Source organism: Polyodon spathula, chromosome 22 (assembly GCF_017654505.1).
Source record: "Polyodon spathula isolate WHYD16114869_AA chromosome 22, ASM1765450v1, whole genome shotgun sequence".
NCBI classification, from domain to species: domain Eukaryota; kingdom Metazoa; phylum Chordata; class Actinopteri; order Acipenseriformes; family Polyodontidae; genus Polyodon; species Polyodon spathula.
Window position 1 is genome coordinate 24383412 of NC_054555.1, and position 17460 is coordinate 24400871.

Genomic DNA, 17460 nt, shown 5'->3' on the forward strand with positions numbered 1-17460 from the left:
TATTTGACTAAACGGGATCATTTTGTACTGAATGTAAATTAAGTGGGTACAGCTTTTCAAGTGTTTAGCAATATTCTTTTTTTTTTCCAATATTAATTTGTATTCTGTTGTTAGCTGTTGCAGAATATCATTTTGAATTGCTACTTTAACTTCACCTTTTTGAATGGCTTTGAAAGACTATACTGTAAGAGGTGCATCAGGGGTAGTATACAGCCCCTAACGTGGGTTCCAGATTTGTTTTAAAAAAAAACACAAAACATTTTAGATGCACAATTTTCTTCAGATTGGGATTTTTTCTAGTTTATTTATAATAAGAGTAAGGGCTTGTGAGGACCCCCACCCTTGTGTTTAATTCTGGTTTCCCCACTGCTTTATGCAATCTGCTAGGGGATGAATATACAGTTCATAGTGCATTGCATGGCAGATTCGTACCATAGCAAACCACAAAATGTTGTAGCTAAAAATCATAAAGATAGAAATCTTACCTCTTTGTGTAGATTTTGAGCCTTCATGTATAATCTTCCTTAAGCAGCAGTCAAGGTTACATAGCTCCTCTAGTTACATTTTAAAAGAGGGTTCCATTTCTGGTGCTTAGTGCACAGGTCAATCAGTAATCCTCCCTTTGGTAATCCATTAAGATATATATTTTTTAAGATGTTGCTGCATCACTAGGGACCTCAAAAGGACTGGGTTGCATCTAAGCTCTAATTAAATCCAGGGGTGGCTGATCTCGCTGGGTGTATATTGATCCCATCACCCCCTCAGATAGGATACCATTGGGTAATGAAGTTGAGTAAATGCATTTTGATTTGTCTATATCTTTACCTGGGTCTAAATATACAATACTCTTTAGAAAAGGCTGTTCCTTTCTGGTGGCTATTTTCTTTGGAACACGTATTTTGGTTCTGTAAAGGATCTCCTGAAGTGACCAATCCAGGGCTCTACATCATGGGTTCAACACGAAGCCAGGTGTGCTTTTATAAATGAGGGGCACTGTCTTACTTGCACACTGCTGACCTACTGTTAGCAATCCCAAAGAATGAGATTGCTCAAAAGAATAATGGGTCTCATTGTTTAATCTGAACACTACTGGAATGGATCATTATAAAGAAATCCCTCTTTCAAGACAAGTTGGGCCTTTAGGGTATTTTGAGTCAAGCCTCTTTTCTTTACTTGTCAGTCAATCGACTTTAATGCTGATAATGTTTTTTGGAATCAGTCCAAAATACATGATACCCACAGGCCACTTTTGTAGACAGTCAAATTTTTCAGTGAGCGTTTTAAGCACTTTTGTAACTTCGACTACTGAAAGTATTTAGAGTAACATACAGGCTACCTCTGCCCTCTGTCTGTTCCCATAGTAACCCGAATAAATCTTAACACAAAACATCAGAGTAGTCCTGGTGGTTTGGGGGCGCTGTGGGCTATACTGGTGGCGCTGTGGGCTATACTGCTACAAGCAGTGAAAGGCATTTTTTTAATTTAGCATTCAGTTGACATTAAAAAAAAAAAAAAAAAAAAAAAAGAGAGAGATCAGTGATGTTTACAGGATCTTTCTTGTAGTCAAGAGCTCCTGACTTTTCATTGGTTGCACACAGGGGGAGTTTGCGAAGGCACGACTTTTTCACAAGTGATGTTTCACTAAACGTCCTTAGCACAGTGTCTGCATTGTAAGGCATTGTTCCACTCACTGCACAGCGTCTTCTGTTTTCTTTGTTAATTACTTAATAATGATGCACAGACAGTTTCGCAAGCATTAAATAAGAACTCTCCCCACCTGTATATACATGAGGTTGTAGATACATGACAACTTACAATACATAGAGTGGAGGACAAAAATGATGCTTTTTATTTTTATTGAGCTGTACAGTATAACAATACAAAGAAAAGCAATAGAGCCCAGTTATTCACAATTCTGTAGTTCTGGACACGCACAGCTAGAGAAAGGCATATATTGAATTGACTGTTGCATCTTGGAAGGAAAACCGTGCCTCAAACCCACTCAGCCACTGGACGGGGTAACTGAAACCCAGCTCTACTGCTCTACAAATTAAGTGTTCATATTCTGTTGACTAAAATTCAATTGGATTTTAAACAAATAAAAATGTACATAGTCCTCCTAACTGGACTGATCAGGTTAGCACTGTTCTGGTTGCTGTCTGTTTAGCAGGTCAAGAAACACAGAGCAGAAAGAAAAATAAATACAAGTAAGAACCACAGGATGGTGCCACAAGCATTTCAAATGATTAGACCACAGTACTGAAGCTACATAAGCAGCAGGGGTAAGGATAGCATTTGACTCCTTTCAGCAAGTTAAACACACATGCTGCATAGGCTTATATGCGTGGTACACTATCAGCATTTAAACAGCAAGGTGAACCCAACGGTCATAGCGTTGACAACCTGCCCCCCCTGGTAGTGCCCCCAAGATGCTGTCCTGGTAGCTCTAGTCAATTCATTATTGCAGTTTTATTGCATTGTTTTCCTTAGTGCTGCTATAGTGCTATGGAACCCGCTGTACCCACGCTTGCCTGCCCGCAAGGTACCACATGACAGAATGTGTAGAAAGTGCCTGCAGTGTCAATGGCTGGCTGTCTTTTATAATATAATTACTGAAACAGAACCCTTTTCAAGTTGAGTAATTAGAATGGAACTTACTGCTGCTTCCCCCCCCCCCCCCCCCCCCCCCCCCCCACACACACAGGGCTTTTAAATACCTCAAAGGATGCTGCCAAAAGACACACATTCAGATGCTGAAAGCTTTTCAATAAGATGAAACTTGCAGCAGCCTGCAACAATGCAGCTTTCTGGCATGATATTGTACTATTGTATTTGAAGCCAAAACATAGGTTTCAGTAAGGCTGTTTAATTATACACATACTGCATTATACTTGTTATTGATTTCTCATAGATCCCACAGTCTACCTTAGTACCTTAGGTCATATACAAACATTATATTACTCCTTGCCTTTTAAGCCAACTGTTTAATTAGCATTTTTTAGCTATCCTCCTATCAGTAAAGGACTGTGAGGAAAAGGTAACATCAATGGAAGTTTCTGGATCAGCAAGCTTAAGCCCTGGGGAACACGACAGTCCTTTCTCAGTGATATTCTTCCCCAATATTTACAGGGCAAGTTTTGTGTGGTAAACTGCTGACATTATTATCACACTCCAAATAATCTGATACCCACTGAATATCGACAAACACAATATTGTCACGAAGTACTTGTTCAGGTCCAGTCATGTTAAAACAGACAAGTTCAATTTTTCAGTTCTTCTAAGGTTTTGTCTTACATTCAGTACAATGTATGAAGAAAGTTTGTGCCTGCAAAACTTTTTAAGCACTGGCTGCACAATATTTTTGCAGTTCTACCATTCTTTCCCATGGTTATACTATGTTTTGCGTGTTTATTTATATGCTTTACCATGTCTTGCTATTCTTTACAATGCTTACCTATGCTTTATTACACTTTGCTATGCTGTTTACTATGGCAAACGTTTCACCACCAAAACTAAAGTAGACTTATGATACCAATGTACAACCCTTATCCCGGTCCAGCATAGATTTTAGTCAATGAGCTTAAAAGATTACTTTAGTGGGACAGTTTCTCTATCACAGGGATAATGTAATGGGATGCCACTTCATTCCCTTTCTCATTTATTTATTCATCAATCATCCTTGTTGTCTGCATCATTAGTAATTCCCTACCTCCAAGGCCTGTTTGACTTTGAAAAGAGATCGCGTGTGACTTGGACGACAATTACTTTTTGTTTTTAAAACAATCGGAAACAAAGTAAAAGAAACAAAAAAAAGATGAAACAAAATCAGGTTGTTAGTGAAAATGCTTCCAGATGCTATCCCCCATTAATCCTGAGATTCTGATATAACCTTTGATATTTCCTTTCATGTCTGCAGTGAGGTTACAGTTCTTGGTTACAAGAGCAATACTGGGATTCTAATTTCCTGTTATTAAGGTCAGTTCAACCAAGTGCCTCATATATATATATATATGAAAAAATTAATCAAGGGCACAAGTGGGCTGTTTTTTGTGAATTAAATTGCATTTTGGTGTCAAGACTTTGATAAATCTCACCCCATCTTCAAAATATGAAAATGGGTCATATCCTTGTAATTACCCATGTTTTGCCATTGGAGATCATGGTCCCCTGCATGACAATATAATGTTTGTTACATTGGATAACCCATCAGTATCAGACAGCTGGTAGACCCAATTATTGTACCTCCATTTGTCCCAAATTCGAATGTCCAGATGTGTTCCCTTACCGCAGCCCAGGAATTGCCTCTTTACAGTCAAGCGCTCTACAGCTCATTGTGTTACTGGTGTGCATTTCAGCTCACTTGGTGCCCCTGTAGCAAAGTGAAGAAAAACAGTCCCTGACCATTTTGCCCCTCTTGGGATCTCCAGCAGAGATCTGCAATTTTGTACAACCAGGTCATGAACCTTTGCTCCCCTGACTTAAAACCCAACGTACACACAACGTGAGCCAGACTTTCAATATCTTCCCTTTTGGTGAAGGGGTAGAAGTACAGCATGTGGATGGTTTTTCTTCATTATGTCCCACTGTACATGAGTTACATGGGCATGCTCAGTGTTTGGACTTTTGGAATTGGCACGAGACTTCATTACATCACAGCTTAACTATGTTTAAAAGACTGGGATTGCAAAACTGCAGCATGGAGAATGAAAACAAACATGCTTCATAGAGACTCTCATTCTGGGGGGGGGGGGGGGGGGGTAATCATACATCTGCTTTGAAAGGCTGCTTTGCTATTTCCTCTGTGAAAATAGTCATAGTTTACGGAAGAAATATCTAATCTCTTTAATGTAAATGTTTACTGCCTTTTAAAGGAAACAAATAACTCAACCGTTTAAAAACATCAATGGGAATTCTGCCAAGCGAGGAGTTATACAACCAGGGCTTTGAAAATTACATTTTTCACTTTTACAGTTTTCATTGTTTGATTATTTTCTATAACAACATAATAAAATATTCTTGTTTTTGATGGCATAACACTGTTCTACAGCTGCCACGGAAATTGCGTACTGCTCAAAATATATTTTTCCATTAACTACCAAAGGTTATTAGTTTAACATTAAACATTATAATAGTATAGTTCTGGTAATTAAATGATGCTTTTTGTAATGATTGATTTGGTAGTAGTTTGTTCTATATGGTGTTTTATGATTAACATAGGAATAGTAATTGGTATTTTAGTCTATATAGTTTATACCGTAAGAGTATCACTTACCATCTTCTTATCATTAAAAATACCCTCTTCATTACCATGGCTTATCATTTCTTACATGGAGAGATAAAGACAAAACATGCCATAACACTGTCAATAGAGACAACCATTGGCAGACAGGATAGTGCTAATTTAGTTCAATGTTTCCAGTCTGCAATGTTTAAGTGATTCTGGAGGGACATGTGACCATTGCCACTTGGTATTGAACCATGGTGGCCATTGAAGATAATTTGGTAAGGGGAATCTTTCACATTGTATCCACAGATGGGCCACTGAATGAAAATGTAATGTTTGTTACAGTGGATAATTCATCAGTATGAGACCATTGGCAAACCCTGTTATTTTACATACCTGTAGGGATGTCAGGGGTAGAAAGTGGAAACCTGCCACAAACTCTCCAGTCAATTCTGAGACTTTTACTCCTGAAACCTCAGTAATTTGGAAACAGCTTCCAGCCGAACGCCTACAGTACTGTTATCCCTCTATCTGAATCTTTCACAGCTGCTGTATTGACGATTGTTACTTTAACAGTACAACAGTGAGATACATATTTTATAACGAGCAGAATACATGTGAGCTGAGGTACTGCATATGACAATGGCTCTACATATTACAATTAGACGTGTTTCCAACGTGTTTGTCCAACCCCTGCAAGAGCTCAACACCGAATCCTGTTACCACAGCTGCAGATGAAGGGATTCTTATATTCATATTGGGATCTGGATCTAAAGCTAGAGAACCACCCCTTGATCCACAGTCAGAAATAAACACTGCATCAATTTACAACCGCTCTGTTTCAAGTTCCCAGATATTTGAATGAAGGCGCATAATAAACAGAAAACGGAACCAGATGTTTTCAGGTTGGGGTGATTATAATAATTGTGGACACAAACTATGCCCGACATCCTCTCTGCAGGAAAGGGTCAGCATGTCCCTAGGGTTTGACCACAGGTTTGAGGTACTGCAATACATTATACTTGATAGGTCTCAATGCTGAGAATGGTTCTGCGGTTTCTTCTTAGTTGTTGGCTTTCGTTCATGGGGAACAAACTTGATATCAAACCTCGATTGCTGATTTGTGTTAAAATCAGTGATAACTAATTAGATTAAGCAGGGGCTGGATACAGGTTAATCTTATATACTTCCATGTTTACAGCATTTCCTAGGTTTAGAAGAATGCATTTGATCACAGATGTTTCACTGTATTTAGTGTTTACATGTCACAGGTCACACATTTTTCCTGAGCATATTGTCCAAGATTTGGAAACACTTAGAAATAAAGAAAGTCTGTTCAGTAATTAATGTTAGTTTTGACGCAGTAGGGTCAAGGATGCGGTGGGTCACATCTCACTCGCAGCCCTCCTTTTAGTTGCCTTACTTGTGTTTGTATTTTTCAGGCAAACTTTTTCAGTGGCATTGTAAAAAATACCCCTAATAATTCTGTACTGCATAGAAATTAACAAACGTTACTGTGTTCAAAAGACAAATGTATACGGTTGCATGTGTAAAGCTATATGGAGATAGAAAATCTGCTAATCAGATCATTTCATTTGTGTATCATATCATTTGTGTTTGTTTGCTTGTTTTTTGTTTGTTTTTTTAACAAGGATAACGTTTTTCAGCTCACAAAATAAAGAGACCCAATATTTTGATGTCCAGTACAGCAGGGACTGTAAACGTTTGACCCCCCACCTCTAAAACTATCCCAATAAATATCAAATAAAGTGCTTTCTGCTTGAATCACGCATGCCCAAATTTAGAAATTGGTCTTCTGCAGCGCATGCTTGTTGTGTGGTGTTCGACTCGCATGCGCAGTGTAGGCCATTGTTACAGCCAAGATGGCGTTGAGTAAAACGTTTGGCCAGAAACCGGTAAAATTTCAACTAGAAGAAGATGGGGATTTCTATATGATCGGGTCAGAGGTATGTATTTCATAGTGTTCACTTTGGGTTATCTGAACATCTGCTTGGTTGGTCGGTACCGTTTGTAAACACACTGGGTTGGTTCGGCTTCATTGTTGGTGCTGTGTGGATTGAATGAATTATGGCTATGCCCGGGGTTGCTTTAATAGAGGGTTTGAATACAAATCTGGTGTAATATTTCAGTAAAAAAAATAAAAATAAACGTGTTAATTTGACAGTAGTACTGCAGAAACGCTGTCGTATTCGTTGTTAAACGGTTGTAGTACCGAACACAACAACAACAACAACAACAACAACATTGTGACTTGTCAACTAACTAACTAGCTAGCTGTAATACAGCACAACAACGTGGATTTGTTTTTGGAAAAAAAAAAAAAAAAGTAAGTATCCAACTTATCTAACTTGAAAAAAACATACATTGTGTTCGTTCAAGATGATTTACACATTTTCGTGGGATAATTTACTGTGCTGCAGACTTTAAACAACTATGAAGCAATCAGCTATTTTATGTTAATGTGCACCATTTCACTGATTATCAGCTTGGGAGTTTAGAATCATTGAAGCGAGGAGAGTCCTTAACAGATAAGACCCCATCCACTCCAAATGTCACAGATCTATCTGTCCATCATTTTGAGATTTATTGAGATGTATTTGCACCTTGCCTTTAAATGCATGTTTATGTGTCTAAAAAGACTTTATCACGCTGTGGTTTGTGCAGATGTTACTACCAGTAGGAATATTTTCCTTTCTCTGATCTTAAGGCAAATAATATAATATTTATTTATTTTTTATTTTATTTACACACCAACCATTTACTCTGCCTTTGCCAGCCCTAGTAGACTTCAGTGATTGCACATATTGCATGATGGTAAATACTGTGTGAAGTGCATTGCTGGTGAGGGTGCCTTGATCTCAGGTACTGTCTAATGTATTCGTATCATACACAATGTGACATTTCTCTTCATCTCCAGGTAGGGAACTACCTGCGTATGTTCAGGGGTTCTCTGTATAAGAGGTACCCCTCTCTCTGGAGGAGACTAGCTTCAGTTGAAGAGAGAAAGAAGATAGTTGCATCCTCACATGGTAAGTTTCTACTGAAGCCATCTTGGGTTAGAGTCTGGGCTTAATCTGTACACTGTGTTTGCACAGTCTAGTGTAGCTGTGCTGAAGCTGCATCATGTTCACATCTTTTATGAACCATTCTCCATGAGCATGCTGCTACTAAGGTTTCCATACCAAGGACAAGATGACAGCCATATTATTATTACTAATATTGTAGACTAACAATAACACTTTTTTATCCCATGATTTAATGCATTTCAAGGTATCATGAGTATGTTCCTAATCTTAAGTGCTATGCAAAAATTATTTGTTTGTATGTGATCTGTCATTCAGTGGGTTATTTTGTCTTCATTTTAATAGATACTAAACTAAGACCAGCAATGTCATTAGAATACATATTTATCTACTGAATTAAGGGTTGCTTTTAGCACTAGGGATTTCCCTGGATTGCATCAACCACTTACCTGTGGTTATACTGGGAAACCCAGTAAAGATAAGTGGTTGATGCAATCCAAGTGGATTCCCGGGTACTGTAAAATCCTTACACATCAAAAAGACTCTTCTCTGTTATTATTGTTCCCATAGATCATGGTTACACGACTTTGGCGACCAGCGTGACTCTCCTGAAAGCTTCGGAAGTTGAGGAGATTCTGGAGGGAAACGATGAGAAGTACAAAGCAGTTTCCATCAGCACGGAGCCACCTGCCTACCTCAGGTAAAAACGGAATTGTTTCATATGTTGCTGTGTGGTTTAGAGCAAGCTGTTTACAAGCTGCAGTGTTAGAGATAAGAAGTATGCCATTCTTAGCTTGCTTGAAATATTTTCCTCACTGTTCCCTCAGAGAACAGAAGGCAAAGCGGAATAGCCAGTGGGTGCCCACCCTGCCCAACAGCTCCCACCACCTGGACGCAGTGCCCTGCTCCACTACCATCAACCGGAATCGCATGGGCCGTGACAAGAAGAGGACTTTCCCACTCTGGTAAGCTCACAGCAGCACAGCACCTGTGTGGATAATGGGATCTGATTACATTGAGGTCTGTTATTGAAGCCAAAATCTCACCTCACTCCGGCACCACACTAATGTTTCTACTGTAATGCTTGAACAAGTATCCCGGAGTGCTTTGCAATGAGACCTCTCTCCAAATAGGACACATAGCAATGGATGTAAATTCTTAGCATACCCTGACTCTTTACAAGGCATACGATATTTGTGCTGATGTCACTAATTAGATAAATATCATAATGAATAGCCTAAAGGTTCTATATCCAGAACTCAGTACAGTGTTGATGATGTCAACACGCTTCTCTCAAGATGCCTTGTATTCAGGAGAGCTGTAGGTACCTGGATGTAGTGACATTGCCTGTATCTGTGCTGGGGCAAAGCTACAGTACAAAGACATACTTTCTGAGGGAGTTTTAGTCCAAAGAAACACACCTGTGTCGTTATAGTTGGAGCCCCAAGCTTTGGAAGAATGGAAGATTTGTTTTTAATGATCTGTGGAGTTAAAGGTTCACAGGTTGTTCAGGATGAAAAGTCTGAATCATAAATGTGGGAAGCACTTACCTGCTTATCCACCACAATCTCAGCTTATTTCTGAATGGCTCTTGTCATGCTTTCATCTTAATTATTCTCTCAAGCAGACAACACAGCAGTCTTTGTGTGGAGACGCTCAGCAGAATAGTCGTTATGCTTTGGTTTGCTCACGGACGGGGAGTTTTGCTATTAGTCATCACTCACTCTTTTCTATGCATTTTTGAAGGAGACCAACCCTCTGGTCTTTGTTGGACTGATGGTTTAAAGAAACATGCCAAGTATGTCACTTTTGGTACTAAAACTGTTGCCATCATGATCTTGCAGAAATGCACACCCCTGGCAACATGACTGTATAGGGATGTCTAATATCCTGAGAACTGCTCACCCAGTTGTGATAAAACCCACTATGGACATTCCTTAGTTTATCTTGAGGTTTCTTTGATACTGTATCTAGGTCCTGCATGAATTGCAGTCATTGAGCTATTTCTTTTCACAGCACTTTAATGTCTGTATATCTTTTGTGGTTCCTTACATGTATATTCTTTTTTTGGAATCGAATTCCATTTGGATTTAAGGTCAATCTCAGCTTTGACTTTTAACAAAAACAACTCTCTTCCCCAAGCTCCTTTCATCATCAGTGTGGCAAATTCTCAAATGGGTTTCCTAAAACACAGGAAACACAGTTTTATAAATGAGGTTAGTCTCAGTGGACTCACTTCATTTCATGCTATGTTAACTGGAATATAGGTTTGGTGCACAGCTGTGTTCACTGTGGCATTGTTTTATGCTCTGGCCAAGTCAATGACACAGACAACATGCTTTAATGAAGGGTCTTTACAGTTGGTACACAGGAGTATTCTATGATTCTCTCAGTAAAGTTTCACTTTAAGAATGCACTCACTACAACCACTGGAGGATTCTGGGAAAAAAATGCTAACTCATTAGAATGACATCTTTTTTACTTTTTTAAAATTTAATTATTTTAGTTTTGATGATCATGACCCAGGGGTTATTCACGAGAATGCTTCCCAGTCCGAAGTTCTGGTTCCGATTCGACTTGATATGGAGATAGATGGACAGAAGCTGAGGGACGCCTTCACTTGGAACATGAATGGTAGGGGTCAGTAATTCTCAGTGCTGAAAACTGGGCAGCAAAAAATAAATAAAGAAGTGGCTGCACCTGTTTACTAGACAAATAACACTGTGTAACAATTTTTTTATTTTTTTTAGTTCCTGTGTAGTAAGTGTTATTTCCTAATTGCTTATGCCACAAAAGTATAGAAAATGGCTATTATTCCCCACAAACGTTGCTTTTCGTTCACATAAAGTCAGAAAAAACAACATGAATCCAAATTAACATGTATTTATACTAAAGTAATACAAAAATGACTACAAAAGATTTAGAAGTGAGTAGTTTTTTGAGATTTACGATTATACTGTATTTACACTAAATCTCGAAAAACTACTCACTTCTAAATCTTTTGTAGTCATTTTTGTATTTAGTATAAATACATGTTAATTTGGATTCATATATTTTTTTCTGACTTTATGTGAACGAAAAGACACACATTTGCCCGTTTTCCCATTGGAAATAGTGATATTTTGAAATATCACTGTCCTGGTCACAGAAGCAAAGTTTGTGGGGAATAATAGCCATTTTCTATACCTTTGAGGCATAAGCAATTAGGAAATAACACTTACTACCCAGGAACAAAAATAGTGTTACATAGTGATAATTCAACATACAAAAACACTATCAATTAAAAGCAAACCCATTTCCTTAATTGTTTAATTTTAATTGTATTGTTTTTTTGCTCAAACTTGTAGTACATTTTCTCCCCCTAAATGCACAATAGTAAAAATAGTGTATTCACTGCCTGCCATACTGGGTGTGCAGTGAACTGATCTAGTTGTCTTTTCTTCCCCAGAGAAGCTGATGACTCCTGAAATGTTTGCAGAGATTCTGTGTGACGACCTGGATTTGAACCCCCTATCCTTCGTCCCTGCCATTGCTTCAGCGATCAGGCAGCAGATCGAGTCGTACCCCACAGACAGCATCCTGGAGGAGCAGGCAGACCAGCGGGTCATCATCAAGGTACAGCGCAGAGCAATACAAGACTGGCTGATAATGTGTATGGAATTGGAGACCACACCTTTAATTTTGTACAGTTTAGGAAATGGAATGCTCCCATGCTCAATGTTAGTAAAGTCCTGATCTGACAGCATGTAACAGACAGTGCATATGATCACAAGTTATCGTTTATTTTTCAGTAAAAACATATTTAAATTGCAGCGAGTTTGTTCTGCTATTGAAGATATTAAATACACCACAGCAAGCACTTTGTCTTATATTTTAGGTATTTTCAGTAGCACAATCTGAGAGCTAGATTTAGTGAATTGCTGTTTATTTTTTATTTTTTTATTGCAATCAAAAAAAGCTGCAGTACATTTCATTGCACGATTAAATCATCCTTAAACTCCTGACGGTAAACAATGTAACTGAATCTGTTTTACCTAGGATAGTTGCAGCTGCTATGGAAAATGCAACAGACAAAAAATCTGTTTGTGTTGACTCAACTTTTTTTATTTAGGCACTCTACGATTAGACTGGAAAAGGTTCACGTCGGTTTATTGGAGTTTACAAAGAATGCTTTCTTCAGCATGATACTGTAAACTTTACAGCTCCTTTTTTGTTTCATTAAAATGATTTTATTAATGGCATGTATGCAACACACAAACCTTAAGTGGGTTTTTTTTTTTGTACTTTGCTGTTCTTGTTCTGAATTTCTTGAATGCAACTATTTGTTTTAGTCTTCATTTTTACACAGCAGTACTCGCACACGTTTGGTCACCATCACAACTGTTGCATGAAACTGGGGTTATTGTATTCTGCTGGTGTTAATGTACAGCACTTCTCTGCTTATCCAAGCCATTGTATATCATCAGCTGATAGCCCATCATGCTTTTTTACTTAAAGGCTTACAGCTTCTCTACCTGAACCTCGAAATATGACCACTGCCAATGGGTACATTTTGTTTTTTATGACATAACAAAAGGTGCATATGTATAGCTATTATGTGTTACAGTGCAGTAATAACACACAAAAATTGACAATGATAATACCCCAAAATAATCTTAATAATTTTCAATAAAAGTAGCTGCTGCAAATATCATTTTAGGTGGTGAATTGCGCCAGTCGCTGGCTTATTTTGAAAGCCCCTGGCTGGCAGGCTGTATTGACTTGCAGTTAAAAGCAGAGACTACAGTAAAAGGCAAATTTTGTTCTATAACACAGGCTCGCTTACCTGTTCTGTGAGGATGCTCTGGAAAAGCCCGTAATGTGTTGTCCTTTCCTTCTCCTCCTCCTCCTCCTCTTCCTCATCCTCCTTTAGCTGAATATCCATGTTGGCAACATCTCGCTGGTGGACCAGTTCGAATGGGACATGTCGGAGAAGGAGAACTCTCCAGAGAAGTTTGCCCTGAAGCTGTGCTCCGAGCTGGGCCTGGGGGGAGAGTTTGTCACCACTATCGCCTACAGCATCCGGGGGCAGCTCAGCTGGCACCAGAGGACCTACGCCTTCAGGTTTGTAAACCCATTTCAGCTTCACTGCAAAAAAACATTGCCATTGGGGGTCAGGACTGGAGGCAAACCCAGGGAATCTTTCCTAACCTCTAAACCTGTATGGGAGTGACGATTTCCTGCTCAAGCAAGGGCATAAGGCTTCTGCAGATATCCGTTTGCATATAATAATATAAATAATATTTTGGCAGAATTTTGCTTAACTATTCCAGTCATGTTTAAACAGCTGTTTTGCAGGGTATTTTTCTTTATGTAGCGAATCACTGTTTAATTTCAAAGAGAGCTTCAGACATATTTCATGTTACTGGATCAGTGTTTGACAATAGACCCAATTTGTTTTTTATTATAGCAGAGTATTCACTGGAGTGCTAAACTCTAACAAACGTGAATGGGGGTAATGGTTGGCCAGTTAATGGAGCTAACCCAAATGTTAAATAGAAAGGATTTTTGCCTTACTCGTCCTAACATATAGGTTCGTTATTCCTAAATTTTATTAGTAGGTAGTTTGAACGTCCTGGGTTTAAATTCCCCAAAAACCTCTTCCTTCACCCTACCTTTTTGGATACGTTATACATACCTATCCAGTCTTCAGCCTCTTGAAAGAGATTACTTCTACTGAGGTTTGTAGGATGTACACATGTTATGTTAGGGTTAAGAAAGGCCAACCAAAACAAATTGGCTCCATCTGATCTGATCAGCCTAGTTGCTCAGGTTTTGACCCAAGAAATGGCAGATATGAAGTGTGGACAGCTGGGACCCAATTTTACCTAGACTGTAATGTCAGAAATGTGTATGCTTTATCTCTATTGCCTGATACCTGTTTTGCAATCAAATGACTAACAAATGGTTCTGATATAGACCGGTACTATATTATAAATTAACCAGCGTTCTTCTACTTACATAATCATAATATAAATGGTACGCTGGCATTTGAGGTATCCAAGGGTTAAATTCATCTCTTCCCATTGTAGTGTGTTGAAAGAAACTTATCTGGATATCATGGGTGAAATGACACGCAAAGATCATTAGAAGGGGGTTTGCGTCTGAGACAAAACAACCAGAGAGAGGTGACTCACACAGTGGGTCTCATGAACAAAGATAAAGATTCATTTTAACTCCATCTATAATTATACGTCTTCCTGTTTACAGCAGATATCGTTTTACTGTTTTGAGGAACTACATCGCGCATAAATTAATTCCTTCTAACCACCACATTTCACCAAAAAAAAAAAAAACCTCTTCCATTAAATTGTTGCTGTTTGAAAGGTTTTTTTGTGTGTTTGGCTGAGCACCCTTTCAGTCTCCAGTTTGTTTATACAGAATTGTATACCGGTCATAAAGTTTCTAAAGAGGTGATTTCCGCACTTCTTAGTTTTCAGTTTTTTTTTAGTCATTGGGTGAAGTAGCTAGACCTGTTTACTGGCAGAATCAGTGGTTCTAAGGCAGAGCATGTGGAAATCTGAAGTTTGCATCCAAACCAGGGGTTATGTTTTTGTAGTTTTATTTTGTACATCTAAATAGTTTTTTTAAGTAAGCTGACTTTTTTTATTGTATTCCTTTATTTCCGAATCAGGAAGATCCCAGCTAAGTTTATACTTGGGCCGTATTCAGAAAGGGTGTTTAACAGGCTTAAAGGACAAAACAATTTTAAACAGTTTTCACTGAATGCATCAAATGTGACATAGGCACTGTTTAGCTGTGTTCTTGCAGCTGTAAGTGGCTATGCTTGCAGTCAAGTCAGATCGATTGCATCTGTGTACTGGTAGATTAGCCAGTGGTGTAAAGGGTAACGCTCACACAGTTCAGTTTGATTGACACTGTTGAAATGCAAGCGAGGAATGTAAAAGCATGTAAAAAGGAATTTAAAAGTCTGTGCTGTTCCAATCGGCTCATTTTTTCGGACCCTGTACTCCCTTTTTAAGGTTTTTTTTTTAAAGCTATGCTATAGTGGTATGCAGTGTAGAAATCCAACTCTAATGTATTTTCAGATTTAAGAGTGAAAAAGTAGCTCTTGTGCCTTTGGAACAGCAAAGCCGATTCTGTCTGACCTGTGGCCAAGCTGGAGTCCTATTAGCACTCTGCCTTAGTTGGCTTATTAAGAAGGAATTCTCAAAAATGCTGAAACTACAGTTAATGGTCTAGTTACCAGGTTCAAGTGAACAATGAACTGTTTGTTGTATAAATAACTAAATGGTTTATTTAACAGAAATGCATTTTTTTTTTTTTTGGTGTATATTTAGAGCCCTTCATCCAAGTGTGATAAAATAACTTGGCACAGACATTCAATAGCATAGTACTGCAGGGTCTCAGAATCTAGGTCATAATGACCTACTTATTCTTAGAAACAGATTGCCAGAATTTAATGAATGTCTGCATTAACTACAAATGTACTATGCATTATTCACACTGTGAATGCACTGTAAACTATAGCATTCATTTTTATATTATGCTTTTCTGGGATCCCATCTACACAATAGGAGAATTAAATACTTCAGAAGTGGGATGCTTAAGTTGGATCTTGATTGTACATCATAATGTAGGTACTGTATTAGCTGCTTGACATATCGTATTTACCCATTGCTTTGAAACCAGTTATTTAGCAGGAGCGTTGTTAGCATTGGACTTCAACACTGTATTGTGAGTTTTGATGGTGAGTCTGAAAGTTTTAAGGATGCCTGTTTTGTGTGCTGCAGTGAGAACCCGTTGCCGACGGTGGAGATCGCGATTCGAAACACAGGGGACGCAGACCAGTGGTGCCCCCTGCTGGAGACCCTGACAGACGCTGAGATGGAGAAGAAGATCAGAGACCAGGACAGAAACACAAGGTACGAACGTGATTGCAGTAGCAGAACACTGACGAAGTCGGGGGCTTTGGGTTGTATATCCTACTATGAAACTTTTTAATCCTTCAGGGGAATAGTGTTCCACTATAAAACTTAACTCAGTATAGTGTCTATTTCACCCCGGACTGTTGCTCCACACAAGGAAATATACATGTGAATGGATCTGGGGGTGTATTATTGACCCTGTTGTATATTCATTTTTACATGTCCAATTACCACTATTAGGATAATTAAAATTTGAAAATCAAGGTTACAAAAGTAAATATTTCTGTCTGTAAAAACATGTGACATGCCTGCAAAAGTACAATTTAATGATTTTAAAAGTGGTATTTATATCAGTTTAGGACAACTGAATAGAAGTCTTTCATGTGAGTTTTATGGTTTGGAGTACTGCAAAGCATCAGCTGAAAGAGCATGGTCTTGTACCATATCTGTGTTTATAAATCACACTTACTTAGCAAAGCCAAACAGTTCTATTTCATAAACTAGGGTTGTATTATGATTTGCTTTTTGACACCGAGACTGGATTTGTGTTTTTATCTCTAGGCGTATGAGACGTCTCGCCAACACTGCACCAGCCTGGTAAATCAACACAGAGCAAATCTTCTTGGATTTGCATTCTAAAGAGAAGAGACAAAGGAAAACGCTGCAAGCTGATTGAAAAATAGACATTCCACTTGCTAGCCAATCAAAGGCTGCCATGAAACAGACCCCCTCCTGTGCTGTATGTGTAAAGACTGATGCTCTCGTTTAAAGTCGCCCATGGAACTGATCCACGGAAAATAATGTGTGGAAAAGTGTACTGGTATTGTGATGTTAATGTTTTTGTATAGGTGCAGAGGGCACTTTTAGTAAAACTTTTTTTTTTTTTAATAAAAGGAATGCTTAATATTTCAGTCTTTTTTTAAAATTTTTTTTATCCCTATTGGCACTATCATTAATGACCCAAAATCATTAGCAGACCATGTTGTAATGTGATTTTCTTATCACAGTGGTCCTCCTTAATGTTCATTATTAACCCTGCCTATTATAAATACACAGGTTGTTTTACAAGTGACCAGTATTTTTTGCTTTGTTTATGCAGTGCGAGCTGTATTATTCCTGGTGGAGACGCAGGTACATTACATGTGTAGATACATCTTGAGGGTTCACACGTCCAATTTTGATAATTTGGTCATATATTTTGAGATGCAATGCACATGCTGTGCATGTGGGTTACAGTGACTGTTTTTACAATACTGACAAATAG

General features: G+C 38.4%; 1 protein-coding gene across 1 annotated transcript; it reads left to right on the forward strand.

The window, feature by feature from the left end:
- The first annotated feature begins 7087 nt into the window (after positions 1-7087).
- On the forward strand, positions 7088-17268 carry LOC121297308 (SWI/SNF-related matrix-associated actin-dependent regulator of chromatin subfamily B member 1-A). Its single transcript, XM_041223551.1, has 9 exons — positions 7088-7191; positions 8163-8274; positions 8839-8968; positions 9096-9233; positions 10775-10902; positions 11717-11883; positions 13181-13371; positions 16062-16193; positions 16758-17268. The coding sequence occupies exons 1-9, from the start codon at positions 7108-7110 to the stop codon at positions 16795-16797; spliced, it is 1122 nt and encodes a 373-aa protein (XP_041079485.1). The 5' UTR covers positions 7088-7107; the 3' UTR covers positions 16798-17268.
- The last annotated feature ends 192 nt before the right edge of the window (positions 17269-17460 follow it).